Genomic DNA, 27,610 nt, shown 5'->3' with positions numbered 1-27,610 from the left:
CTGAACAACACAACACTTGATTTTCCTCCAATAAAAACAAATTTTATTGCATTTCTACTCTTGTCATCTTCCCACAAACTAAGAAGTTTAAGACATTCATCACGTTTAAAGATATTAAATATTAAATATTTTTTTTATTTAATGGGACACAAGAGTCGATCGAGTTAAATAAGATGTTAATTTTGAGTTTAAATTTTATTGTCAGCCCATTTATAATAAAAAAAAAGAGTTTAGTTAACCGTGTTAAGTTTCAGAAAAAGAACGTTGTATGTATGTTAATAGGCTTATTGGAAATATTAGATAATTCTGTCTTTTAACAGTTTAAATCACGTATAAGAATATGTTTGTAGTATCAAATCACACAACAGAAGACGAAATTACATCCGTCGTTAAATTAGAGATCGAGTTTTTTATCTTGAAATTTTACGTCAAGAATTTATATTTTTAGCAACATAAGTTTTGATTTAAGAGACGAAAATATATGTAATACGAAATCTTGTTTTCTTATAGTGAACGTTAAATAGTCTTTCTTTATCACATTGTAAAGATTATTAAAGGTAAATTAAAACGAGCTTTTCTTGATATATATCAATATTTAGATGGTGAATTTTGAAGTACAAATTGTTGAAGAATTATTGGAATTTTATTTATGTTATGGAATAATTAGGGGAAGAACCTCTCTAATCACATGACTAAATCAAATAGTTATGATGAGGAAAAGAGTGAGAGTGGTGTTTTGATCACTAAATCAATCACAAACCCGTGAACCCTTCAATTATTATGGTATTAATTAGTTGGTGTGGAATTTTATGCAAAACCAAAGCACCCATCATTATCATTTTATTTCAACTTATTCTCATCAAAATAAAAATAAAGGATAAATTTCATCAAAATACACAAACATTTTTTTGTTTTTTATAAAATTATAATTGTAGTTACAACAATACCCCTATTTAGAGGCAAAACTTACACAACCATCTTTGAAAAATATTACACTAATACCCCTCAGGGTTTGCTGTAATTTTATATAAAAATATGAGGTGTTTGTGTAATTTTGACTTAATTTCAGGGGTATCAATTTAATCATCAATTGGGGTGGTCTGGCCCAGTATTTACACTCTTCAGATATGGGCTTCCACAAGCCCATTAGTAACTGATAGTGGGCTTATGTGTACAACTTGTCAGCCCATTACCTTATATAATGTTATAATTACGGTCACATATTTCTTTTTTTTTTTTAAGAAAATATAAAGAATTTTACATATAATAATATGAAAATAATATGCATTAAAACATTAAGAATCGATCATTATTGTTTTTTTTTTTATTATGACCCGACAACTATGTGCCATGGAAAAAATTAATAATTATTTAATCGAAATTTCTTTTCCTATATAAAAAATAATTAAAATCTATAATCAGCTTATATATATACAGATTGCATTGATTTCCAACTGAGGCAGGCAAAGATATGTGCTTACTGATGAATGATGATCTCATGAAAAACTACTACTTCAATACAAAAATGAGTAGTTAAAAGATGCTCAATAACTCTTTGACTTTATAATCATAAAAATACAAATATTATTTAATTTGTTGCATGCATGCAGAGTAGTTATACATCTAACTCATCTCCAAATTGATGTGGCTCACGAATCAATTGATGTGCCGTTGCACAAAGTATTATCTGTTTTGATTTTATATGGGTCTCATAATTTTATATTGAAAGAACACGTTGCCAAGAAAAAGAGGTTTTGGGGCTTATAAACCATTCAAACTTCTCATTTGCAATCAACGTGGGATGCTTGCATACATCATTGTTAATCTTTGTTAATATTAAAATTACTATTATAATGCCTAACATATATATATAATATATGTATGTATATATTTTGATCAATCTTCTTGATCCCTTATAATCAAAAGTACAACACACCAATGCATATGCATGCAGTTCATTTCTTGTCTTTTTTGCCTCCATGCTGATGAGTGCAAATCATTTCTTGAAAGAAAGTAGAGGAATTTTCATCCATTTTTCCCAACACTTGATTGTTTTTCTCTACTTAGTTTTAATAATTACAATAGCCCATGTAGTATATGGGGAAAAAAGGGTGTCCAAAAGGGATTTTGTTCCCTCACATTTGAATTTCTTGAGGGGAAGAAAAAGAGTGTTGTGGTGTGGTAATGACCCGGATTTGTGTTTGGATCCTGAGAAGAACCCATGGGGAGGTACAACCTGCTGTTTCCAGAAGTTCTGCAGAGACATGTTGAATGACCCGAATAACTGCGGGTCGTGTGGGCGGGTTTGCGGGTTCGGGCTGTCTTGCTGTGGAGGGAACTGTGTGGATACAAGAAGTGATCCTCACCACTGTGGGGCTTGTTTTGAGGAGTGCTCATCAGCTGGTCAGAAGAATAGCTGCTCCTATTCCATGTGTGATTATGGTGGGTAATATTATTATTATTTTCATCTTTTATTCTTCTTTAATAAATTTAATTATATATACATATATTTATATGTATATAGCATTTTAAGATTCTTGTTAATTTATTACCAACAAGTTGTTCTACTTCTAAGCAAACTGAATTTTTAGGCGGATTGTTATCAACGAGAAATGGCTCGAAATCTTAGAATCACACTTGTTAGGAGGAATTTAATTTTTTTTTTTTTGTTGATAGCATTTTAAGATTCTTGTTTATTACCAGCAAGTTGTTCTCCTAAGCAAATTGAATTTTAAGGCGGATTGTTGTCAACGAGAAAGGGCTTGAAATCTTAGAATCACACTTGTTATGAAGGGTTTAAATTTTCTTTTTGTTCACAACATTTTACGATTCTTGTCTATTACCAACAAGTTGTTCCACTTTTAAGCAAACTAAATTTTAAGGCGAATTGTTATCGACAAGAAAGGGCTCAAAACCTTGGAGTCTCACTTGTTAGAAGGGGTTCAAATTTTCTTTTTGTTCACAGCATTTTATGATTCTTGTCTATTTCCAAAAGCCGTTAGTCTAATTTTTTTTAAGAATTTTAAGACGATTTGTTGTCAACGAACAACGCTTCGAAACCTTAAAATTACACTTGTTTGAAAGGGTTTAATTCTTTCTCTTTTATTTCGAATAAGATTAATTAGTTTCATTTTTAACATGGAGTTCAACAAAACAATTTTACTATTCTTGTCTATTACTTCGAAAAAAAATAGCATAAAGAAGGGCAAAAATGGAAACCAATCGCCTAAAGTACAAATCTGAAATGCCCTTCAACTTCAATAATTGGTGCTGCTGAGTCAGTTTTAGAGAAAATTGAAGAAAAAACATTATTATTTGTCAGAACTTAGGGGTTGCTGCTGAATCTTATTACACATATTATAATAATAATAATAATAGTATGATCATTAAAATGAATGATGTACAATTAAACACAGCCTACCCCATGTTATGATGCTACTCCACAATTATTATTAAATTCTCAAATTCTTCACTAATTAAACAAATTAACAAAGTGAACCTAATTTTATTTTCTTTAAACAACAACAATGAACTATTATTAATTTAAATAAATAGACTACAATCATCTCTGTAGAATATCGAACTATTACAACAATCATATCTTGATCAATAATATCAAATAAATTAAATTTAATCAACTCCTATTATTACAACAGACAATACATATTATAAAGTAGAAACAACAGTTACTATGCAATAGAAATTACATTACACGCAAATAGTTGAGTTCGAGCCCATTACCTTAAAGATCTTGAGGTCTCACTTTAATTATATAAACAAAAAAGAAAAAGAAAAAAAAACACATGTCATGTGGAACTTTGACCTAATACTTAATTACATAGTTAGGTAACTGATTTATTTGAGTACATTAATCGAACAATTAAATTAAATTTAAATATAGTTAAAGAAATTAAAGAAGTTTTTTTTTTTTTTTTTATAATAAGAAAAAGAAGAAGAAGTGGTAGTAGTAATCAAACAAACAAAATGGTATGATGTTCCCAATTGCATAGAGATCCCCAAAAGTAATTCTTTTTGCCCAATAAAGTATCCCTTGTCCCAATAATCTATCTTCAACCCTCAAATGAGAAACTACACATTTTTATTTTTAAATTTATTGGGCTCGAGACGGATGGGTCGTGGCTGTCGTTGGTTTAAGAAAATTTTATATACGATTAAATTGAAATTTAAATAATTATTTATATTTGTGATATATGAGAATGGAGTGGAGTTATAGCAATGAAGTGTGGATTGAAGGACTTGGAAACTTCTGCAGGCGTGTTGGCTATGCCAGAGAAGTTTCCACCATCCTTCCTCCTTTTGTCTTTTCTTTTTAATTTTTCCTCCAAGAATTATATATTGAGCTCATATACTACAATTTTCAAGAAGAGCCCGCATACAAAGCGTAATTGAATCAATGTAACATAAACCTACATAAAAAGCCTCCAACAAAATGTATATAATTGTATGAATTTTTATAAGGTTGGATTGAACTAAATCAATAGCTTTTTTTAAATTATAGTTAGTTTAGATAAGATTAAATAAAAATTTTCATCAAATTTAATTTGAATTAAAATTTGATTGCAACTTGGAAGAGGAAAAAGAAAAAGCCTAGGTTGAGAGCAAAAATGATTATAGACGCGTCAATAAACCATATTTATTTGAAAAAGAAAAGCAACCCCCCACCCCACCCCCAGGCCCCTACCATTTCTCCTTTTATTTTTACCCTTCCAAAAGAAACACACACCCATTTCCATTGGCCATTGCCCATTACAAAAAGTTGAAAACAACAAACAAAACCAAGACCATCCAAAATGATAGAAGACCGCCGCGCCGGGCCTCCCCACGCCGCCATCCTCGCCGCAGTAGTGGTCCTGGTGATGGTGGTGCCCACATTACTCGGCGACCAAGGCGAGGCCTTAACTGACTTCATAGCGGAGCTGCTCAGCCCCGTGGGGCTGCTTCTCCTCCCCATACTCCTCCTCCTCACCATCCAGTTCCTTTCCTCCGACAGCGGATCCTTCGTAGCCGGAATATTCTCCACGGGGGAACCCAACTCCATCCACCGCGTCAGCGGATCTCCGGTCGGCGTCGCCCTCTTTCTACTCCTCGTTCTCTTCCTTCTCTACAACAGAGTGTCCATCTTCGGAGGCGATGACGATTCCGGAGACTGAGGCTTCGATCCAAACCCTGCATTCACACCTTGTATCTCTGATCTATTTTTGTATTAGTTTCTTTTTTATGATTAATTTTTGGTTTATTTATTTGCTTTTTGGTGGGTATTATTTCCTTTACTTCTTACTACTAGTTTATACGTACGGACGTAAAGGGGGCTCGTGTATGAACATGGGGAGGAAAGTAGGTGCTAAATTACGAATCTGGCCCTGGTGTTGACTTCTCGGAACTCGTGTTCCACGTTCCATAACTCTGATCTCCGAGGGCAGTTGTGTATTCTCATCGATTTTGTCTGTAAAAATGTATTTTATTTATATATTTACTGTTATTACAAAGCAAATGCAGCAATATATAAATATATATACTTCATACGTAATCATGAGAGCTTGAATTGTTGCTGCTGTGTGCCTGTGTGTGTGAAGGAGGGTATTATTGTCCTTTCGCAATTGGCCGGCTGTCGGTGGTTGGCGCTGCCCTTTCTGGGTAGGTCCAAAGCAAAGACGCTTTTTCATTTTCCATTTACGTCCTTGAAGTTATGTGGTGGTGTCACATCTCAGTCCCACAATTTAGAATTATTTCAAATTTGATCTCCTATTTTTTTAGATTTTAAAATTAATCTTTCATATTTCGTTAAAAATGATAAAATTAGTCCCAAAACATACCCAAAAAAACCCCACCAACTATAATGCATGGACATGTACACAACAATACGAAAACTATAGAAAATTTAGGACCGACACGACACTGACACGGCTATATATAATATATATTTATTATTTTTATTATATATTCTTAATATCTCATAAAATTAAAATATACAATATGAACGATATTAAGATAAAGTATAAAATAACCATACTTACATTTATATTTTTAACCGGGCAAAAGATAATTTTCGTCCAACAACTATAGGCCGTTTTCGTTTTAGTCCCGTAAGTATCTAGGGTTTCAATTTGATCCCGTAAAACTGAAAAATTCGCAATTTCAGTCCAAATTTCGCCGGAAAATTTTGTGGGTCGCCGGAAAAAGTCACATGCGATGCATGTGACTTTCAAAATTGGGGGCTCGATCCTGATTGGCTGGAGAAGCTGATGTGGCGCATATGTGGAAATTAAAAAAAAAAAAAACGACTAACGTAGATTAAAAATCGACCGCCAGTCGCCGCCACCTTCTCTCTTCAATTCCGCCGCCGTTACTTGGAATTTCTGGCCACCACATATACCATTCAATTCCCCATATCAAGGAGAACAAAACCCCTCAACCAATTTTGAGATCCCACCACGACAGCGACTGGGCTTTGAAATTGACCGCCGCGGACAATTCCTGTCGATTCGCCGGCGACAGGATGACCCACGATCGCGGATTGGTACCATTGGATTCGTCTCCTCACTGCGGTTTTAATGGGATTAGTCTCATCCATTTTCATCAACTAGGTGCAAAGATCCATCGTTTTGAAGATCTCGGTCGTCGTCCACCGCGACTGCACCTTCCGCCGGCGTATTCTCCTTCGTCTGAACGAACCACCTGCTCGGAATACCATCATTGAACGCCTCTCGTTCTGGCGAATCTTTTGAGACCAGTCCCATCGATTTTGGTCACCTCTGTGCAAAGATTTGACGAAAGCCATCCTCCGCCTTTGCCGACGATCGCGAGCTCGATTTGCGTTTTTTTTTAATTTCCACGTATGCGCCACATATGCGCCACATCAGCTTCTCCAGCCAATCAAGATCGAGCCCCCAATTTTAAAAGTCACATGCATCGCATGTGACTTTTTTCGGCGACCCACAAAATTTTCCGGCGAAATTTGGACTGAAATTGCGAATTTTTCAGTTTTACGGGACCAAATTGAAACCCTAGATACTTACGGGACTAAAACGAAAATGGCCTATAGCTGTGGGACGAAAATTGTCTTTTGCCCTTTTTAACCAAATGTGGCTTAAAAATATACATAATTAATTTATTTGTAAAAACAGGCAATAAAAAATTTTTAATATTCAAATTAATTAATTCATCATGATCATCTACCAAAATTTTGATAATTTATTCTAATATATTTTAGTTTGAGAGAAGTGAGTTAATTCTTTTTATTTTTATTAAGATCAAAATTCTTTTTTTTTTTTTAAAAAGAAAAGCCCAAAAATTTTTGAACTTGTAAAAAAAAATCAAACCGTGTCCAAAATGTGCCGGACACACCTGATGCTGTGGTTTTTTTTTTTTCTTTTTAATTTTTAGATTCACAACCGACACATGTCCAATACTGTATTGGATAATTTTTTGAAATATCCATGTATTATAGGCCACCACTAACGGGCATTAAATGCTTATGGCTATCGTGAATGGAGGGAATTGCAGGAGAAATGAAGGCAAAAAAAAAACAAATTCCCCCCTTAAGCCTATCATTCACCTTGTAAAACATAATAAACGCACAAACAATAAAATATTGTTCACCATTTCAGAAACCCCAAATATTAAATCAGGATTCATATTTACTTAATTTTTTTATTTTTGGAAGAAATTAGGAACAAGTCTTTGGGGTGTGAGATTAGGTTTTTGCCTGGTAACTTTATAGAAGAGAAATGGTAATGCTTTTTTTTACAGTCTTTTCAATGCACGTGACTTTCACGTGCTTCGTTAAGGGATGGGTGGGTGGTGGGGTTTTTTTTTGCTATTGTTTTGAGACTAATTTTGTAATTTTTAACAAATATGGGTCTCATTTTTAAAATTTCAAAAAGTGTAGGATTGAGTTTGAAATAACCCTTAATTGTGGTACTAGGTTGGCAATTTCGCCCACATCTTCACTCGCTGCCTCATCTGACTGCACTCCCTTGCACGTGCTTTTCAGTTTAATATATTATTATTTTGGATCGCGTGAGATTTTTATATTTTGTATTTTCCTTTTAATTTAGTTGACAAAAAGACAAATATAAAAATATTGACAACAAATTTCTTGTTTTTCACTAATCAAATGTTCCCAACAGTTCATATATATATATATATATGTGTGTGTGTGTCTCTACGTCACTTGTCTTACTTTTACGTTCACGACTTTTTTGTAATTATCAATCAATATACGGTAAATTACACTAAGCTTTCTTAAAAATTAATATAATTATAAATATTAACTTATTGTTTGAGATATTATTGATACTCATTTGATAATTAACGTTCGTTCAATGATTGATTTATTCTGTTAATTTCTATCCGGATTTTATTGAAATTTTATATTGAATAGTCTACAATGTCATTTTAAATTTTAAATTATTAATTTTATATAATTTTTTATATTTTATTTATAATAAGCTTAGTCGAACATTAAATTCTTTAAAAAAAAGTGTCCAAATATTTACATACTCATGTTGTATACAAGAGGTATCGGTAATTTTTCTCAAACAACGAAAATAATTCTTGTAATTATATCAACCTCATAGAGCTCGATATAATTTATCCATAAATGTATGATTAAGAAGAGATAAATTGGATCATCCATTAATATAACAAAATGTAGTATTCATTAATGAAAAACAAAATTTTCTCTTGTTGGCATCGGGAGTTGGGACCCCAAAAGTTAGGCAAATTAAGTTGACACATAATTTTTTCAAATTTTTTTTATTCAAAACGGATTTAATCGAACTAAATAAATTATAAAACAAATATGATACATTTGTCATGTAATTGATCAATTTTTATTAATTATATATTCAATTACACAATAAATATATTACAAATTCATAAATTAATTCAGTTCTGACCAAAAACCACACACCTATCATTTTGTTTCGTTCCTTGTCTTGGTAAGCAAGTGGTTCATCATTTTGTCCGTTGGGCATGGACTAGTATGGATGGCATTGATAATCTGAGTTTACTTGTTGCAAAACTCAAAATTCCAAACCCTCCATACAGAATCGAGTCGATACAGAAAATACAACAAAGGAAGAAATTAGACATCCCTGCTGCTCGTAATACAGTCGAGAGGCTTGTTTCAAAAATCCACAGTCGCTAAAAACACTTGAATCGGTAAAATAACACGAACCGATGCCCAATCTTCCAATCACATAACACCAAAATGATGTAAGCGGTACAACAAATGGGGAGATTTAAAAGTCATCTTGAATAAAATGATGTCCTTGAAGAAGAACCATCCAAGAACAAAATCTCTGGGTTCAGACACCCAATGTCATTCACGTTTAACAATCTTGCAGCAGCAACATATGAAAAGTTTCGAAAAGCTCACATTATTATAGGCTGAAATCTCTATCAGACATCATATAATTATGATTTCTACCCTAAATTGCTAAGTTTCGGTGTGTATGTCATTGCCAGCAACTGCAATACAATATACAGAAATCAAATGATAACTGTCGAATGGTTTTGTGGCTGCAAAAGACCTGCCTAAGTTCCTGCTCCAGTTGCAAGAAGATAATGGTTGGAAAGTCAAGTCGGAATAAGGAGGCAGGAGCTTCGTCTAATTCTTCTCCTCTACATGAATGATTTCCGTGGTGGACATATATGACAGATAATGTGGGCATTTACCATCTCAAAGCCAGTCATCCACTCTTAGCATCTGCTCACGTCAAAAAACTTACAGTTAGTGTTAGTCAAAATGGTTTTCCATCTACCAAGGAACAACCAAGAACTCAAAGTCAACATGTATGCGCATAAAAAAGTAGCAATGATTCATAATAATTACTTAAACAAGTTTCCAGCGGATATTATAATTTAGATAAAAATGCGACCTGAAACTGTACAAGAGAGCTTTCCGTAACATCTAGGATAAAGATAGCACATCTTCAGCTAAAACTATTGGTCTAACACATTTCTCAATGTCTCTCAAAGTAGGAGAATATCAATAATTTGCAACTAATTCTAGGATATTGAAACCATGCATTGCTGGAAAAAAGAGGAGGAGACTAGAGGTTACTAAATTATAAGTCTATAGGGAATAGAACCATAAAGAACAAAAGTTGTTGGATGAGTAGCAAAGAATTTGATTGAAAACTTAAAATCACGAATGGATTATGAGGGCAAAAACCACAACCCCTTTGGTTCCACCATTTGAACCATAGCAATCTTCTCTTTGATATTCTTCCTTCATATACAAAACTAAGAATTTTGAAAATAAAACATACCATTTGAACTCTCTTACGTGGTAAAGTTCCACAACCATGCTCAAGACAGGTGATAAAACTGTATGCAATCAAAAACTATTCTCACCTTCATGCAGCAAAAGTTCCAAGCCTGTCACAATGGGGAGTTGGAAAGTTCCTATTCCAGTGCCGCCTCTGCATTTCCATGTGACAATAACGTCCAAGCATATGTTTATAATCCTTGATCACATTATTTTCTATGTCATTTCGACTAGGGCTTCCAATTGGATAATTCTCATCAAATTCACGGGACTTAACAAAAAACTCTACTCCATGTTTCTCTGTTGTTTTCTTGAATGGATAGGAATAGTTCTTCTGCAACGAGTACTCAGGCTCTGAAAATGGAATATAAGCAAGCAGAATAATTATCAAAAATGGCAGCAACTGAAGAAGCAGCATCAAATTCGGGCCCCCACCACCTAAATCTTCCCTCTGGTGAGCGCCAGCATTATGTGTTCTCGTCCTGTAAACATGAGCATTCCTGAACATGTCACGGTTGCCAAAGAATGCTCTGAAGATCTCATCAGGATCAAAATCATCATCAAAGAAGTCATTCCCAGTTCTCCTCCGCCTTCTCCTAACCTGATACTGTTGATTGTACTCAAACTCATCAACCAAACCCGTTTGATCATACTGCCTCCTAGAGTCATCGTCACTCAAGCACTTGAATGCTTTGCTGACTTTCTTAAATGCCTCCTCAGCACCCGGTGCCTTGTTCTTGTCAGGATGAACTTTCAGTGACAACTTCCTATAGGCCTTTCTAATCTCCTCAACTGAGCAACTTTTCTCCACACCAAGAATCGCATAATAATCTTTCTTAGTCTTGATCTGCCTCACCAAGTGCACATGCTCCTCCGTGTAACTCCTCTCCCCATTTGAAACCCCATTATCACATGGGGAACCTTCCTCATTTTTCACCTTACTGACATTCTTCACATCATCAGATGGACCAGCAGAAGATGAAGAATCAAGATTTTCACATGCAGCCAAAAGATCATCCACTGGCAAATTCTGGTTAAGGCGGCGGGCAATTCCAAGAAATTTAAGGGCTCTTTGTTTATTGCCAGCTGAAATGGCCTCTTTGGCAATATTGATACATCTCAAGGCCTCATCTTTATTGCTATCCATAACGATTTTGAAGTTCTCAATAATGCCCACTTCAAATTACAACCAACACACTTCAACAAATGCCCTCAAATTTCAATCTTGGTATATTCAAAACCTACGATTCAGAGAATCCATCAACACCCACTCCATCATATGAAGCCTTAAATCTCTTCAAAAACCAAATTCCCCTAACTAAGAAAGAAACAAAAAGCCCACATCAGGGTCTTAATCAAATTCAGCAAACAAGCTTGGAAACTGATGCAAAGAATATAAACATAGCCACAAAAAGGGGCTCATCCTCATCATAAAGAAAAACCCGTATATTTACCGAAATTTATTAATTATTCAACATCAGCCATCCAACAATACAATCAGAAACTTACAAATCAAAAGAAAGACGTATTATTACCTTAATACTAGATCCGAAGTCCCATGACCGACTCGAGAGAGAGAGAAAGAGAGAGAGAAAAGGAAGAGTGTAATCCCACGGGAAGAATATGTGTAGGTCAAATATAAGTAGCCCGATTGCCAGCCAGTTAAAGTGTGCCAAGTCATGCAGCCCACCTTACCTTTGTTCTACAGAATTTTCTTCCACTGAGACAGATATTTAGGGAAAAAGTCTGAAAAACCCTTCCACTATGTTTGGTTTCATATTTTTGTATTTTTCGAGATAAAATAAAATGCTAATTAATATTTATTTTTATATTTTATCTGTGTATTTTTTTATTTTTTAACTTTTGATATGTAATATATATACATTTATATATAATATAAAAGAGACATGATTTGACTATAAACAATAATTTTTGTCTTCAAAAAATACAACATTAAACATACAATATTTATATATAAAAGAGATATGATTTGACAATAAACAGTAATTTTTGTCTCTTAAATCACAATATCAAACTTATACCACTTATTTTAAGATATCTTAAATTACCTCAAAACATACTATTTATTTTCAGCACACACTTATTTATCTGTCTATTTTCAAAAACAAAACAAAACATTCAAAATACAAATTCAAACATTATGTATGTTGGTGGTTACTCTAATTTTTGCAGATATTTATTACACTATTATTTTCCCCGTTGTCCATTTATTTAGGTGGGAAATGATAAATGTACCTAAGTTTGATAAATCATAGCACTATCTTATCTTATGTTTACTGTACAAAAGTAAACTGTTGACTTTAACGTTTTAGTAGATTCCAAATTCAATATTTCATCAAGTTATGAACGCCATTTTTAGTTCCATAAAAATGAGTTGGTGTCCTTTTTGGTCAAAAGCAAACCACTCTTTATGGTGAGAGAGCACTCAATTCCCTCCTAACAGGCGTTTGCGTATTTCCGTTGATTATTGAGGGAGAAACCAAAATAGGGCTATCACTGCAACTATTTTTAACGTTTTGGGATAAAATAGAAATTTTCGTAAATCATGAGACTAAAAAGGACACCAGCCCTTCATTGAGGGACCAAAAATGCAATTTAGCCAGTTATGAATGATTAATTGGTACAGCAATATAGATTTCAATAACATATCTGATATGGAGATAACTTTCACAAGCATACAACAGGTTACAAGTTGCAAAAATAATGGTTAAATAGTCATTCTTTGTACACACTCTCACACTATATTGTACATTCTTGTACAGCTCTAGTTCATCTATCTCCCGGTCTTTCTGCATCTTGGGTTAGTTTAAGTGCAGGAGAAGAAGAATCAGTTATCGTCGTCAGAGTCGAAAGATTGCCTTCTTCTTAAAGATTCTATCAACTCTGTCGGCCTGCCTCCTCCGGTGGTGGCTATTCCAGGCTGTTGCCCAGTCCGAGACTTAAGCTTGGGCACACTCATTGCACTAAGAGGCGTTGATGCACCCTTGTTTATTTCTCTGAGGACAGACCGGGCAGTGACTGCTGCCACTGCATCTGCCACAGCCGAAGCCACTTTGGAATTACTGTGAAGCTCTTTGGGCAGCTTACCCTTTACTGTATTGGAACTTGGCTCTTTTGTCACACATGGCGATCGATGTGCCTCTGATCTCTGCATTGTTGCAACTGCATCAACAGCCGAGTTCTTGGCTTTCATGGATTCATATTTTTGCATGTCGTATAAGAGTTCTTTCTGAAGTTGCCGATCAGCAACTAAGATATCATCAATCTCATTCTTGTAATCCTTGAGGAGGATCCTGAGGCAATCCATGAGGGAACCAATGAGAGGGCTGTTTTTACTCTCTAAGAGACGTTTTAACTCGATAAATATGGGGATGGCATTCTGGATCAGGCCTTTCCTGACTGCCTGAGTTATGGCTCTTCCTTTGGAGGCTGCTGTCAGCGCTCCACAGTCTCCACCTTCTTCGATATCTGCTGCATCGGATGATGATCCCTGGTTTGATTGAATTCGAATCTCTTTGCTGGAGAGAATAAGCAAGGCATCCTGTTTTTCTCAAAATTTTAGTGCCACTTTCCATTAATATGAAGCCATCTTAAGAAAAATCTAGAGAATCAATCAAATTTGCTTTTTCGACAAAAATAATATCTCAGTAACACAATCAACCATACAGAAACTTAAGATCAAGATGTGTGGTTGAGCTGGAAAGAGAAGAAAATGTTAATGGGAGGGCAAATCTTAACCTGTAGAACTGACTGCCCTGCAGAATCCTCTAGAGAGAGCATACCATCTGATGCAGCAGCAAGAATCTCAGCACATACTTTTGCAAAGGTGGCCAAGAGGTGCTCCTGAGCCATTTGTTTCAGCAAAGTGGAATAGATGTGCATCCTTTGAGACCTTGAGTTCTCATCGTTTCCTCTGGGAAAAACAACTTCTTGTTTCATATATGATATCTTCAAAGTCATACAAATTTGAGCTAGAGAATAAAAAACATGCAAACCTAATTGAGAAAAGACACTTTTCATTGCATGAACTGTTGGAGTTGCTATGTCCTGTGTGTGCATTGCAGTCATTCAAAACAAAAATCGCTTCCACAAAACTGTTGTAAGCTAAAAGTGGGGCCTTTGCTGCAGATAGATATCACAGAGAAAGAGAAAAAGAACAAATTAAAGTAAACAAACAAAAATAGAATGTGAAATACCAAACCAGTAGGTGAGTTTCTACATCTTTAACCTTTTAAGATATTCCCAAAGAGGAAATCAGCTAGTTGCCTAATTTTATCTGAGTCATCAACTAAACACAACAGAAATCTGAGGAAAAGCACTCCTCTCCACTTTACATAATCCCGCTGCAGCAACGAAACCAAGTTGAATAAGAGGATACCTTGTAAATTGTAACTGATCCTCCTTTGCAGTGAAATTGCGGAATACAAATTGTTTACAGCAAAAAAGGTACCTGTAACAGCCTGGAAAGTAGGATAAATGTCTGCCTTCTTACTAGCTCACACGGATCACGCAGACATTTTGTGATCTTTGACATGTAACTGTAAGGTTTCAGAATTAGGGAAGAAATTTCTTGAATAAAAAACGACTTTTGTATTTATTTACAGACTCTTAACTAGGGCTATACTGGACCTCACCAGTCAACCATAGCAGTGTACCGCACACAGAAATCTGCCATCATTACCACAATGTTATTCCGGATTGCAGCGCAGTCACTCTTTTCAAGTTCCTGAAAATAATCATCTGCTATTAGTAATTAAAATAACAAGTAAACCGATTTTACTATCTGTAGCAGCTTGTCCTTTGACCTAATCACAGAAGAAATCTGGCTGAACATGTAGTAAAAACAGCACCCAGTTTCAGACTCGAGAACTAAAGTTGCTCTAACTCATGTAGCTGTACGTTTGCAGCATTAGGGAACTTTTTGTAATTTAATTAAGATATGTAAGTAAAGAGGATCATTGAAAGAAGCTCTTGCATAACTTTGACATTGACAAAAAACATAGTGGTAACCCATTTCCATACCCTCGTAAGTGATACTTATTTGGTTATAAAGTTATCATGATGTAACTTGTCAGGACCTGACCATGATTTATGAAATGTACCTGCACGAAGAGAGGAAGATAACGCTTTGCAAGTTTCGCATCAACTAAGCAGATCTTGCCCATGGTTAGCCAGGCCTGAATATACAAGGATGGGGCACTCTGTTTTACAGACGCGGCAAGGCCAGGTAGTTTGCTAGATTTTGGATCAGAATTTCGAGAAGTGATGATGGTGTGTATGGTCGGAACAATAGTTTTTAAATTGACTGAAGGGCAGACAATAACTAATGACCCAATGGTGTAAATGGCAATAATTGCTTGTGCTAATAATTTCGACACAGAGTCTGCTGTTCTTCGTTCTTTCCAACTTACAGTGGTCTGGGGTGTAAGAAGAGCGTTCTCTTTATTGGCATCAGAGATTTTTGACATATACAAGTCTAAAACTTGGGAAGCTTTAGATTGAAGCTGGTTCACCCATCTCATTACAAGGGAATTGGCCTCCTCTGAATTTAGAGCCTTCCGTTTGCACAAGGTTCTGAGTGCTTTCACATGAGCATTGACCTGGTCCAAGCACATCAAGTTATTCTAATTCCATAAAGCACATTCGAATGCAGCTCTGAGTAGTGTGCAGAAGCTATATTTGGAAAGAAAAGTAAGATTTCTCAATATTTATATCAATCGTGTATCAGACGAACATAATAAACATTAAAAAGAAAAACGACCAAAATTTTCATTTACAGGTTCAATATCAGCAAGGGCATTCTTTTTAAGACAATTTCATCTTTGCAGTTTGTGAAGCAGAAAAAAACACATCCACAGTTCCCTTCCACACAGTTGTAATTCCTCTGGCATCCATCTACATGAACCATAAGTTGCAAGAAAAAAATTTTGATTCCCCATTTTCATGTGGACATTATGAGCAAAGGAAAGAGAGAGTTATTATTCAACCCATCCTAGAAATAAGTAAATAATGTAAAGGTATAGTTCTGACGCCCAAGTTATCATGAAATTAGGAGTTTGATCAATATTGAGCAAATTTTGTTAACATATCACCTTCTTAGAAGCATATTCACAAGTCATTGACAAAGAAAACTTATTACAAAGCTTCAACAACACATATGTACAATTGGCTGCATGGTAAGAACATAAACTCTATATACCTCAGTTGAATGCATGTTGAATCCTTCAAGTCGTTTGAGGAAGTTTTGTGCTAGATCCGCTGCAGGCTCAGGGGGCAGTTCCATGGCTACATTAGAAATGGTCTGCAATAGAAAGACACGGTCTCCCACCCAAGCAACAGAGCTAGGTTCTACGTCAACCTTTTCTTCATCCACAAATCCCTGTTGAGAAGGGCTCTGGAGTTCGCTAACTGGTTTATACTTGTCAAGAAGCAACCAATGATGATGGAGGAACTCCCAGTCAACTGCTTTTGGAAGGAAGGCAGATACTTCTGACAACAAAAACCAGGCACCAGCAGGTGCTGTCCATTTCTCTATTGACATAGAATGGTTCAACCAAAGGGATTCAGATGTCCTGATGACACTTTGAAGTGCAGTAGCAATCTTTGTCTGGAGTTTTTTCTTTCTCCCCAGGCTTAAACATATCTTCTTCACCCAAGGTGACACTTCTCCATCAGAAATCTCTTTCAGCAGGGGTAGGAGTCCCTCTGGATATAACAACTCAGCTTCTGTATCCAAGTAGTTCCCTTTGCTATTTGTATCACGAGGAAAACAGTCATAATTTGCTGAACAACTCAATCCAGCCCTTGATATGCGAGCAAGAACTAGTTCCGAAAATAGTTTCTCGCATTCTTCTTGGATGCTAGTTTCATTATCACTTATTAAACGTGGTATGGAATGCATCCATACCCTGGTCACAAGGCTACTTGAGTATGTCCTGAAGGCCTACAGGTCAAGAAATTATAATTTAACAATGAAAGCACTGCAAAAATTCTATTATTGTAGATACAAGAATAGCACACCACCATTAGAGATAGGATAATAATTAGCAGCAGATATCACAAATGAAATCTCAAGAAAAAATTAACAAATGAAAATTAGAATGAAATATGTTTAAGAACCCAATGGTGCTACACTGTATACACGGACGGATGCCGTCGACCCTATTCACAAGCACCCGTGCATATAGATGCTATTTTAGTAGTGGAGATCTTACAAAACCAGAATCTGGTTTGCTGGAACTACTTGGTAACAAGTAAAGCACAGAAATACTTCACCTCAGATAGAGCTGAGATTGCCATTTTTCTGATGCTAACAAGTGGATCAGAACAAGCCATGCCTACTGTCTTTAGCAGTTCTTCATCGAGTTCACCTCCTAGATGTGCTGTCAATTTAGATATCAATAAAAGGGCTGCCTTTCTAACTGCAGCCTTCTCATCCATACAACATAGTTTCAGAATTTTGTTAATCCCATCTGTCCCCTCATACCCAAATCCCATCACTTCTTTTAACACTGTTCTACTTTTCTCATTCCCCGACAAGGACACCACTACCTGAGCTAAATTTGTTAAAGCTCTAGCTCTAATTGCAGCTGTCAAATCAGAGCAGCGCTGAACCAATGCTTCTAATAGTCTCGTACCCCATGAACTCTCAACTGCATCAACCATATCAAATCCTAAAGGACTCCTCAGAGACGTTATAAAAACAGGAACTAAATCAACTGCCAAAAGCCTAAACTGCCCCTTCCCTTGAGTCATCTTTATGATGTAATCAGCAAATTCACCTTGATACTCAAAATCCAAAGCCTTAACAATCTCCATGATAGAATCAACAGCTAATGCCCTTGGTTCAGACTTATCTGGGGCTCTCTGCACTAAATACTTTGGCATGTTCGCAACTGCCATCTTAATGTCGGAAGAACTTTCACACATTCCCACCATATCATTAACCACAAAACCCAGTGCAAAGCTCCTGACCTGCGATTTAGACAACAAAATCAGTGGGGCTAGTGCCTTCAATACTACAGCAGCAGTATCCTCCTGCTTCCCATGCTCAGCTTTCAATGCCTCACTCAAAACCCGTGCACACAATTCACATAACTTCCTGAAACTAGCTAAATTTCCCCAGAACTCAACAGCCGTCGTTGGAATCTCACACACAGTCTGAACCAAAGCCTTTAAACAATCAGGAAACCGGTTCAAATGGACCAAACCCATTACCATTTCCAACTTATCAAGCAAAAAGAACAAATCTTTCACATCATAACCGCCTTCTTCCGCCTCACTCTCAACACTGTCTCTGTTCTCCACCCTGTTCTTATTCCCCCCAATATTTCTCCGTCCCCTCTTCTTTCGACCTAGGCTTGGAGGCACAGACCCTTCCCCAGAAGCAAAAGAAGGCCTTTTAATGGCCAAGCGTATTGCGCGAAGGAGACTCAGAAAAGCCATGGGAGTGAACAGAGTAAAAACTGGGGCATTTGGGGATAAAAGGAGTGATAGATAAACTTTTGAGGCCAAAATGGAATTCCTGGAGCTGAGCCCAGAATCCATGGCTGAAGAAATCGCGTTCGTGAGTAAACTAAGTGAAAGATTTCTAGAAGACAGTTCATTGTAAAAATTGTCAAGATCAATTGTATCGTTGGTGTTCAGAGTGAAATCCAACAGGGTTTCTAAATCTCTCAGAAAAGACAGTGAAACCGGTAACTGAGTTTCAAGATTTGTAACTATTCGAGCAATAATTTCATCCATGGCTGAATCTGAACGAAGCTTCACGGTTTGGTTGGTTGGTTTTTTTTTTTTTTTTTGGTTTGGGTGGGGGAAGGTAGTGGGGGTAAATGAAGAAGGCTTTCAATTTTGGTATTTTCCCGCTTCAAATGTGCAGATCATCAACGACGGAGTTTTTAGTATCACTAAGAAAAATTAAAAAAAAAAGACATATTGGGCCGAGTAATCCAATGCCCCATATAATATTTCCGAGACTAAATATTTGGGCCACGGGAAAGCCCATTTCGGCCCAACGGAGAAATCGACAATAATTGAGAAGGACAAAGTAGTAATAATAGGAAAAGGCTTGTCTAGTTTAGGAATTTCAAAAGTCCTCCTCTCATCAATTCTTCTCGCGTTACCACAAACCCTCGCCCTATATATACCGACTGTCTATACTGACCTAAACCCCTCTCTCGCTCTCTCTGCAAATCTCTTGCTCCCTCTCAAGCTACTTTATTTCTGTGGGAAAGAGATCCGAGAGCTCAAAACTCTGCCATCATGTTGGTCTATCAAGATTTGCTCTCAGGTAAATCATTCCCCTTGTTAGTTTTTTGTGCTTATAGGTAGATCTACTTGAAGATTTATTGATTCTGGTGTGGAATCTTATACTTGATTGAGTTGTTGTTACTTTGTGTATTTGGTTTTAAGATCCTTGGCTTTTTGAAGTTAGTATCACTGAATTATCTTGTTTGCGTTCGTTCTCTAGTTGGTTTTGTATCGGATCTTTCTGTTAGATGATTAGCTTAGGTGTCCGGTATGTAAGTGAATTTTGGATTGTACCTTATGTCTTTTTTGATTGGGGAATATATTACTTTTCCTAGGGCTTTGCTAGAGATATAAGGTCTGTTGTTGGTATTTTCCTTGTGCCTTTAATCATGGTTTTTGATTTAGAAAGGGTGGTTGTAAGCTGGTGGGTTGATACATGATTTATGATGGTTTTGTGTTTAAAAGATCAGATTTTTGCTACTTTATGCTATGTTGGTTCCGGATGAAGATCAAATTTTTGGTGAATGTAGGATTTTCTGGGGTTTTAAGATTGCTTTACCATGTTATCTTGATTGTCCGTTTACAGATAGTTTATATCTTCTTCTCTATACTAGATGCTATTATTTGTCCTTGACTTATTTTGCTTCTAGGTTAGATTTATCAGAAAAATTGAAGTCTTTGCTTTAGTTTTTTTGGTGTTCTTTTGGGAATGCTTTTAGTTTCCTTGATGTTCTTGCCAAGTGCTGAATTTTGGTAGATTGAATGTCATTCATAAGTTTGATTATGTTATAGATACATCTTGGTTGGTTCAAATTTAACTGTTGTTAAATTTGCTCTATGATACGTAGGTGATGAACTTCTCTCGGACTCTTTTCCCTACAAGGAAATTGAGAATGGAGCTCTCTGGGAAGTGGAAGGGAAGGTAGGGGCTTCTTTGCCTTTCTAAATTGTTAATGAAGCTAATATCATGTTTTTGGATTTAGTGATCTTTCTCATAGTGTTGGGATGCAAGTTAGAAGAGATTCCAATCCTTGTATTGCATCTTAATCACAAGATTTAACACTGTTATGTTCCTTGTGGATCACAGTGGGTCGTCAAGGGTGCGGTTGATGTAGATATTGGCGCAAATCCCTCTGCTGAAGGTGGAGAGGAGGATGAAGGTGTTGATGATCAAGCTGTCAAAGTGGTGGACATTGTTGACACTTTCAGGCTCCAGGTTCATATCTACATCTTCATATATGTGTTAATTATTTCGATGAAAAATGGCAAACGTTGGTCTAATAGTAGTGTTTGTAGGAGCAACCTCCTTTTGACAAGAAGCAGTTTGTTGCCTACATCAAGAAGTACATCAAGTTGTTGTCCAACAAGCTTGAGGGCGAGAAGCAAGATCACTTTAAGAAGACCATTGAGGGGGCAACCAAGTTTTTGCTTTCTAAAATCAAAGACCTCCAATTGTAAGAACGCATTCCTAATTCTTCTCTTTGTTTCTTTCCTGCTTCTATCCAACACTGGCATGTTCATTCATTTCATGTTCTAATAGGATGATGGATATGATTTTTTCTTATTGTAGTTTTGTGGGAGAGAGCATGGCGGATGACTGCACGCTGGTGTTTGCTTACTACAAGGAAGGTGCTGTTGACCCAACATTCTTGTACTTCGCCCATGGGTTGAAGGAAATCAAGTGTTGAAGTGGCTGTGGTGTTTCTTGTTGTGGCCATAGATTTTTTATCTTGTTGGTTTTCTCATGATACTAGCACTTATGGAGACTTTGTAATGTGTTTCTCATTTTGGTTTTGGATGGTGGTTTTCATTTTGGATCATAAGTTAAATTCTTCAATAAATTAGTTGCAGTTTTGACCTATCACTCGTTTGAATCATACGCCCATTGTGATTATTAACAAGATAAGCATGTCGAATTAAGTTTATGCCAAGTCCCTACTAAAAGAGGCGTCGGCCGAGAGATGCTCTCCTTTTCCACCCAAAGATTCTACGCTATCTTTATTTATGAAATAAAGGTGAATGAATTATTATGAGCATGAGCACAGCAAGTTGCAGATCTCACTCATCAAAAAGAGGAAAGGAAAGAAAAGAAAACAGCGCTGGTTTTTAATGTCTGTTTTTCCGCATATTCTTGATCCATCTGGAGATGCTCCTGTTGATAGGGGCAGAGGACTATCCAAATGACTGAATAGTCAGTCAATGGGGGAAGGGTGCATCGGGTATAGAAGTACAACATATTCTGCAAGATACAGCTCGACAAAAATCAAATCTTTGTCCAACTCAGTGTACAAAGCCTGTGTACTTTCAAGCATGGGATAATGTGTGATTGATGAATGCATTTGGTATTGCTTTCATTTTTATTTTCAGCTTTCTGCGCTTTTAAGGGGACACAAATGTTTTATTAATTTTTGTGCGAGGATTGCAAAAATGTTTGGATTGTATGTTTTCAACCAAAAAGGTTTTTGTTTATCTAAATAAATTAAAAAACTTGAGCATTTTTTGAATCGTTAACATAACTAAAGAAGTGATGGACCGGATCATATTTTTTCTTTTTTTTTTTAAATAATTTATGATGGAGTCATGGATACTGTACACTCCTCATTTTTTTAATTTTAATAGTTTATTTATTATTTATTATAATTATCATTTAATTAATACTTGTAAATTAAATATTTAACTAATTATAATTATTAATAAATTTAAAAATTTGACATACCAAAAAGTTACAATAATTATAGATGTTCAAAATGACTATCCGTCCTACAAGTATGTCGATGGCATCGGCACCAAAGTTTTTTTATTTTTTCACCCACACTATGTATTGGCCTTCAACTGTTTTCCCTCACGTAGATAGCACTAGGTCCAGGGGCTTTGCTTCTTGCCCCGGTAGATGTCTTGTACGTTGGTGTTGGGTACGCGAAGGCTTCTACTTTTACTTCTAGTGTTGGCCTTTGAGTCTATTCTCAACTCCCCTCACCCGATCATGTAAGATGCAGCTCGTGGGTCTATTTGAAAGAAGTTCCCCACCATGAAGGCATTTTGAACTGTCTGTTTATTATCATCACCGGCATTAATATATATAGATTTCACATAAGTATCAATATTTCTTTTTTTAATTTTAGAAAGTTATTTATCATTAATTATTTAATAAATTAATAAATCTATATATTTTATTGATAATTATGAATAATAAATTTTAAAATTAATTAATGAAAAAAAATGCACTCAATTATTATAAATATTATTTATCGTCTAAGATCCTACACTGACACATTAGCTTAGCTTGTCTTGAATTAGCCATATATATTGTTTGACTTCAACTAGAACGAGTAGAGACACAGATTATTATCTTAACTTTTTTTAGTATGTAAATTTTTAAAAATTTATTAGTAAAATGTATATTTGAAATTTGTACTTTTTGTAAAAGTAAATATAACAACATGTTTAAATACTTGAGTGTTGTGCAGGTGCCTTTTTATCTTCGATGAATGGTCCTACTCCTTTCTTTTTTTGGTTCTTTTATCGTCTGTTCAACAATCATTTCTGTCAAAATAATGGAACCCGACGTCAAAGGCTGTTGGATAAGGGCTATTGGTGTTCTTGACGTCTATAAATTTATGTTTGTTTGTATATTCTTTCTAAGTTTGCTCGTTCTCCGCTGTTTCTTGAATATCTCAAATGACAACGTTATTTTCATCAATAATTATTACAAATTTTCCTCCTTATTCATAAAGATCTGAGATTGTCCACTCCTATCTTTCTTGTTTAGCTTAGAACCTGAAAATTGGAATACTCCTTGTCATGAATTTAAAGATAAAAACCTACAACAATTTTATAGTGATTGATGTGTATTTTGGTACATGTGTTCCCATACGTTACATTCTTCATTCAGCCGGTAACTATGGGATTATTCAATTATACCAACATTTATCTATCACTATTTTATCCCATGGCGTGTACCATAAAAAATGACCCAAGAATCAACCTTAGGAACTTCAAACTTGGGCTATATGTATCCTTTCTAATATTTGTTAGTTGTAGAGGATTATTATGAATTATCCTTTTGAAAGTAGCTTTCTTGGATTCTTAGTTACTTACATAATATGTTTATTTGAAAAAATTGCACTTTTAGTCTCATACGATAAGGTATGTTGTATTTTTTATCTCATAGTTTACGACTTAGCATATTTAGTTCTGTATGATAAATATTATAATATTTTTTATCTCATACATAAAAATTGTGGCACATTTTGTGGAATTAAATATGCTACAATTGTTATCTTTGGGGATGAAATATGCTTAAATTCATAAACTACAAAACTGAAAATACAACATATGCTATGGTGTTGGATTAAAATTACAATTTCCCCCTTTGAAATTTGTCTACATAATCTTCTTATTTAACTTCATTGATATTGAGTCGTGGATCTGTTCGTCTGATGTGATCCATCTTCATCAGGACTCAAACACTAACTTCTGACACGGTCTGCTTCCTAATCTGGGCCGATTGGGCCACTGGTCAAGCTCATTCAGCGCTTGCAGGGAAACGAAGCCCACAACATCAAACTAGCGACACAGGTCGCAAAACAGTCGTACGTTCAAGAGAATTCTTGTCAATTTAATAATACCCATGTCCCACTCCTACTCAATCTCTTCTTCCCCCACACCCTCGCCGATATAAATACTCGCTGCCTACGCGAAAGTTGACACAACCCACTCTCTCCAATCTCTCGTTCTCTGTAAAGGCGCTTTCTTTCTGTTTGGAATCCACTGAAATTCTGTAATCATGTTGGTCTATCAAGATTTGCTCACAGGTAACTGGTCTTTTCTGGGTACTTGAATTTGTGGGTTCCACCTTTTCTTTTTGATTCTTACCGTGGATTTATTTATGTGATTTAAGTGTTTGGTTTATGTGGGTTGTGATTCTTGATTAAGTTAACTTTGAATCTGTGCTTGGTTTATAGATCTCTTGCTTCTGTTTACGTCGTTTCTTTGAATTATTGGAGTTTGTTTCTTGGCTGCTTTGTCTCTTAGTTTTTGCTAGAAAGATCATGTCATTTTTTGCTGATTAGTTCAAATATATCTTTCGTTTCACGATACTTATTTGCTCCTCAATTCATCAATACTGCTCTAACGATTCAGAAATTGTATATTTGGCCGGAGGTGTGTTCTGCAGATGATTTACAAGCTTGGAAGATCAATTTTCCATTGTGCATATGAGTTCTTCTGTGTTTTGGCTGAAGGTTTACTTTATGCATGTTGGGAGTGTTTGATAGGGTTGTGAAGATCAAATCTGCTATTTGCTGGTCCCTTATGTGGATTTCTTTGCTCGGAAAATTTGGTGGTTGCTAAAGTTGCTATTTATTATTGTAGGTGATGAACTTCTCTCTGACTCTTTTCCATATAAGGAAATTGAGAATGGAGCTCTTTGGGAAGTCGAGGGAAAGGTTAAGATCTTCCCCCTAACTAATTTCTTAATGCAAGCCAAACATGTTTGTCAATTTAGCAACCTTCTGTGATCTGCGTTCTTTATAAAGTTTGTATTGTAATTTTCTTGCGGATGACAGTGGGTGGTCAAGGGAGCTATTGATGTAGACATAGGTGCAAATCCTTCCGCCGAATGTGGTGAAGAGGATGAAGGAGTGGACGACCAATCTGTCAAAGTGGTCGATATTGTTGATACCTTCAGGCTCCAGGTTTGTTTCCCATAGTCTTGTACGTGGTACTTATGTTGATATAGTTTTGCCGTTTTTGGCTTAACAACAGCTTTTGCAGGAGCAACCGCCTTTCGACAAAAAACAGTTTGTGGCATACATCAAGAAGTACATCAAATTGTTGTGTGCCAAGCTGGAAGGTGCGGAGCAGGAGCAGTTTAAAAAGAGCATTGAGGGAGCAACAAAGTATTTGCTTGCCAAGATCAAAGACCTCCAGTTGTAAGAAACCGACTTCTAGTCCTTTCCATTAATTTCTCATCATGCTGTAAGGACCTTGCTTTACTGCAATGATAAATGTTCTTTCTTGTAGTTTTGTCGGAGAGAGCATGGCGGACGACAGCACCTTGGTGTTTGCGTACTACAAGGAAGGTGCCGTCGATCCAACATTCTTGTACCTTGCGCATGGTCTGAAGGAAATCAAGTGTTGAGTAGCAAGGGCGGCGTCCCGAGTAACTATAGATTTTTTTAGTTTTTGGTTTTTATATAATATTAGTACTTTTCTATGTTTGTTTCTGTTGCTCTTTTTTATTTTTTACTTTGACTTGTAAAAGTATAGCAATTTTGCTCTTTGTGTCTCCATAATTTACTTTTCATATGTAATTTCTTTGAATATGCTCGATTCCCTCCATGCTTTTGTACATAGGGTGCCAGACGCATTCTTCATCCTTCCAATTTCCTTTGCTTCTAGTTTGGATGTTTATATTTCTGGTATAATAATGCAAACGCGGGCCTATGTGATGTGCCCATCCTCAATGTCGATATGAGAAGTACCGAAATAGAAAGAGGGCTGCAACTGTTCTTCATGTTCATGTTCTTGTTTCAGTGATTTGCTCTTGTAATAGAACACTCTGTTATTCATCAAATCGAGATATATGAATAACAATAATAATCAAAAGAGTAGAAGCAGCCTGCCAACGATACCCGACCGCTGTGCCCCTCTACCAAGCAATTTTTCAGATTCCAAGATAATTATAATGTCTGAACATGAACATTTGTTCCTTAACTGCTCACTGAGGATCCTATCGCGCATTAGGTGCAAGGCCCAAGGAGAAATTACATCTAGTATTTTTAAAGTTTGCTTCTGTTTAATACATAAATTTTTTCGTTAGTGAAAATTTATTAAATTTGTTAATATTAATAAAAAATAAAAAAAAATTTATATGTACTTCAATTGATTTAACACTAATTTATAATGGGTCAAATAAGTTTTTTTATGATTAAATTATCCTCATATGTTTTCACGTGATAATATGTCTTAGAGGAGGTATATCTTCATCGTTGTAAAAGTAATTTAGTTCGAAAAGAATTATTTTTAATAAGCCAATCGAGGGTAACTATCAATATTCATTAAATTTTTCTTGTTAATATCAACAAATTTAGTGAACTTTGACTGACGGAGGGAACTTATTTATTAGATGAAATCAAACTTTAGAGGTGCTAGATGTAATTTTCAAAACCACAAAGGGTTTATGTATAATTACACTAAACTTCAGGGGAGGAGAGTGTAAAATCCCCAAAAGTTATCAACTACTACATTTGAACTATCAACATAATTTCAATTTAAATAAATTACCAATCAATTTATTTTTCTAGAACACATCGCGCACCCAATGTTCGAACACAAAACCTCTCATAAAAATATCTTGTGCCCGAACTATTGAATTATCCTCAAAAGTGAGACAAATAACCATACGTTTGAATGGACTCAACATATGATCTCAAACTAAATCATGAAACCTCAATCTTAAATTTTTCATGATGGCTTTGTAATAAAATTCTCAACATGATGTTTTTTCCTATAATATATATATATATGTACTATTTATTGAATATGAGGGATTAGAATACACACTCCAATAAAAAAAAAATAGAAGTCATAAAAAAGAAAATGTTGAGAGTAGAGAAGGTATTTTAATTAATTGGGTCGTGCTGGACATTATAAATAAAATAATTCTATATTTTTAATTATATGGTGAAATAGAAATGGAAGTGATGATTAGGTGAAGTTAGTGAGTGAGTCAATGTCAAATAGAGTTGTATGTATGTAATGTATGAATGTTAGAGTGGTGGGCATTGGCCAATCATTGATGCCGACTTCCATTCAAATTCTACTACTTGGATACTTTAAGCTAAAGCAATATTTCTAGTTCTAATACAATTACGTTTACTGCAACACACACATCATGTTCATGTATATGTCGCAATTCCCTTTCAAGAATTAAAATCCGCAATTTTTTCCTATATCTGTTTCTCTGTTTTTGTAGAGAAGATTGCAATTTCTAACAACATAATTCTTTTTTGAAAAATACAATCTTATCTCTAAGGCAAG

General features: G+C 35.5%; 5 protein-coding genes across 5 annotated transcripts; 3 read left to right on the top strand and 2 right to left on the bottom strand.

Annotated features, from left to right (window-relative positions):
* The first annotated feature begins 4,689 nt into the window (after window positions 1–4,689).
* Window positions 4,690–5,548, top strand: LOC105171532 (uncharacterized). Its single transcript, XM_011092681.3, has one exon. It carries the CDS (start codon window positions 4,812–4,814, stop codon window positions 5,169–5,171), a length of 360 nt encoding a protein of 119 aa, XP_011090983.1. The 5' UTR covers window positions 4,690–4,811; the 3' UTR covers window positions 5,172–5,548.
* A 3,715-nt stretch (window positions 5,549–9,263) lies between these two features.
* Window positions 9,264–11,983, bottom strand: LOC105171531 (DnaJ heat shock amino-terminal domain protein (DUF1977)). The gene is made up of 3 exons (XM_011092680.3): window positions 11,833–11,983; window positions 10,384–11,615; window positions 9,264–9,733 (listed from the first exon to the last, which is right to left on the bottom strand). Exon 2 carries the CDS (start codon window positions 11,442–11,444, stop codon window positions 10,386–10,388), a length of 1,059 nt encoding a protein of 352 aa, XP_011090982.1. The 5' UTR covers window positions 11,445–11,615; window positions 11,833–11,983; the 3' UTR covers window positions 9,264–9,733; window positions 10,384–10,385.
* Window positions 11,984–12,949: 966 nt separating this feature from the next.
* Window positions 12,950–19,185, bottom strand: LOC105171597 (binding protein). The gene is made up of 9 exons (XM_020697085.2): window positions 17,594–19,185; window positions 16,518–17,261; window positions 15,421–15,918; window positions 14,953–15,044; window positions 14,769–14,856; window positions 14,547–14,661; window positions 14,314–14,440; window positions 14,057–14,231; window positions 12,950–13,859 (listed from the first exon to the last, which is right to left on the bottom strand). Exons 1-9 carry the CDS (start codon window positions 19,061–19,063, stop codon window positions 13,146–13,148), a joined length of 4,023 nt encoding a protein of 1,340 aa, XP_020552744.1. The 5' UTR covers window positions 19,064–19,185; the 3' UTR covers window positions 12,950–13,145.
* A 265-nt stretch (window positions 19,186–19,450) lies between these two features.
* Window positions 19,451–21,426, top strand: LOC105171530 (translationally-controlled tumor protein homolog). Its single transcript, XM_011092679.3, has 5 exons — window positions 19,451–19,607; window positions 20,416–20,489; window positions 20,655–20,783; window positions 20,864–21,021; window positions 21,138–21,426. Exons 1-5 carry the CDS (start codon window positions 19,580–19,582, stop codon window positions 21,253–21,255), a joined length of 507 nt encoding a protein of 168 aa, XP_011090981.1. The 5' UTR covers window positions 19,451–19,579; the 3' UTR covers window positions 21,256–21,426.
* A 2,790-nt stretch (window positions 21,427–24,216) lies between these two features.
* On the top strand, window positions 24,217–25,893 carry LOC105171528 (translationally-controlled tumor protein homolog). Its single transcript, XM_011092678.3, has 5 exons — window positions 24,217–24,381; window positions 24,941–25,014; window positions 25,135–25,263; window positions 25,343–25,500; window positions 25,592–25,893. Exons 1-5 carry the CDS (start codon window positions 24,354–24,356, stop codon window positions 25,707–25,709), a joined length of 507 nt encoding a protein of 168 aa, XP_011090980.1. The 5' UTR covers window positions 24,217–24,353; the 3' UTR covers window positions 25,710–25,893.
* Window positions 25,894–27,610: the final 1,717 nt, after the last annotated feature.

Source organism: Sesamum indicum, linkage group LG10 (genome assembly GCF_026168435.1).
Source record: "Sesamum indicum cultivar Baizhima isolate 11 linkage group LG10, ASM2616843v1, whole genome shotgun sequence".
NCBI lineage: Eukaryota > Viridiplantae > Streptophyta > Magnoliopsida > Lamiales > Pedaliaceae > Sesamum > Sesamum indicum.
Note: the sequence above shows the minus strand (reverse complement) of the source record. Positions and strands in the feature narration are given on the sequence as shown.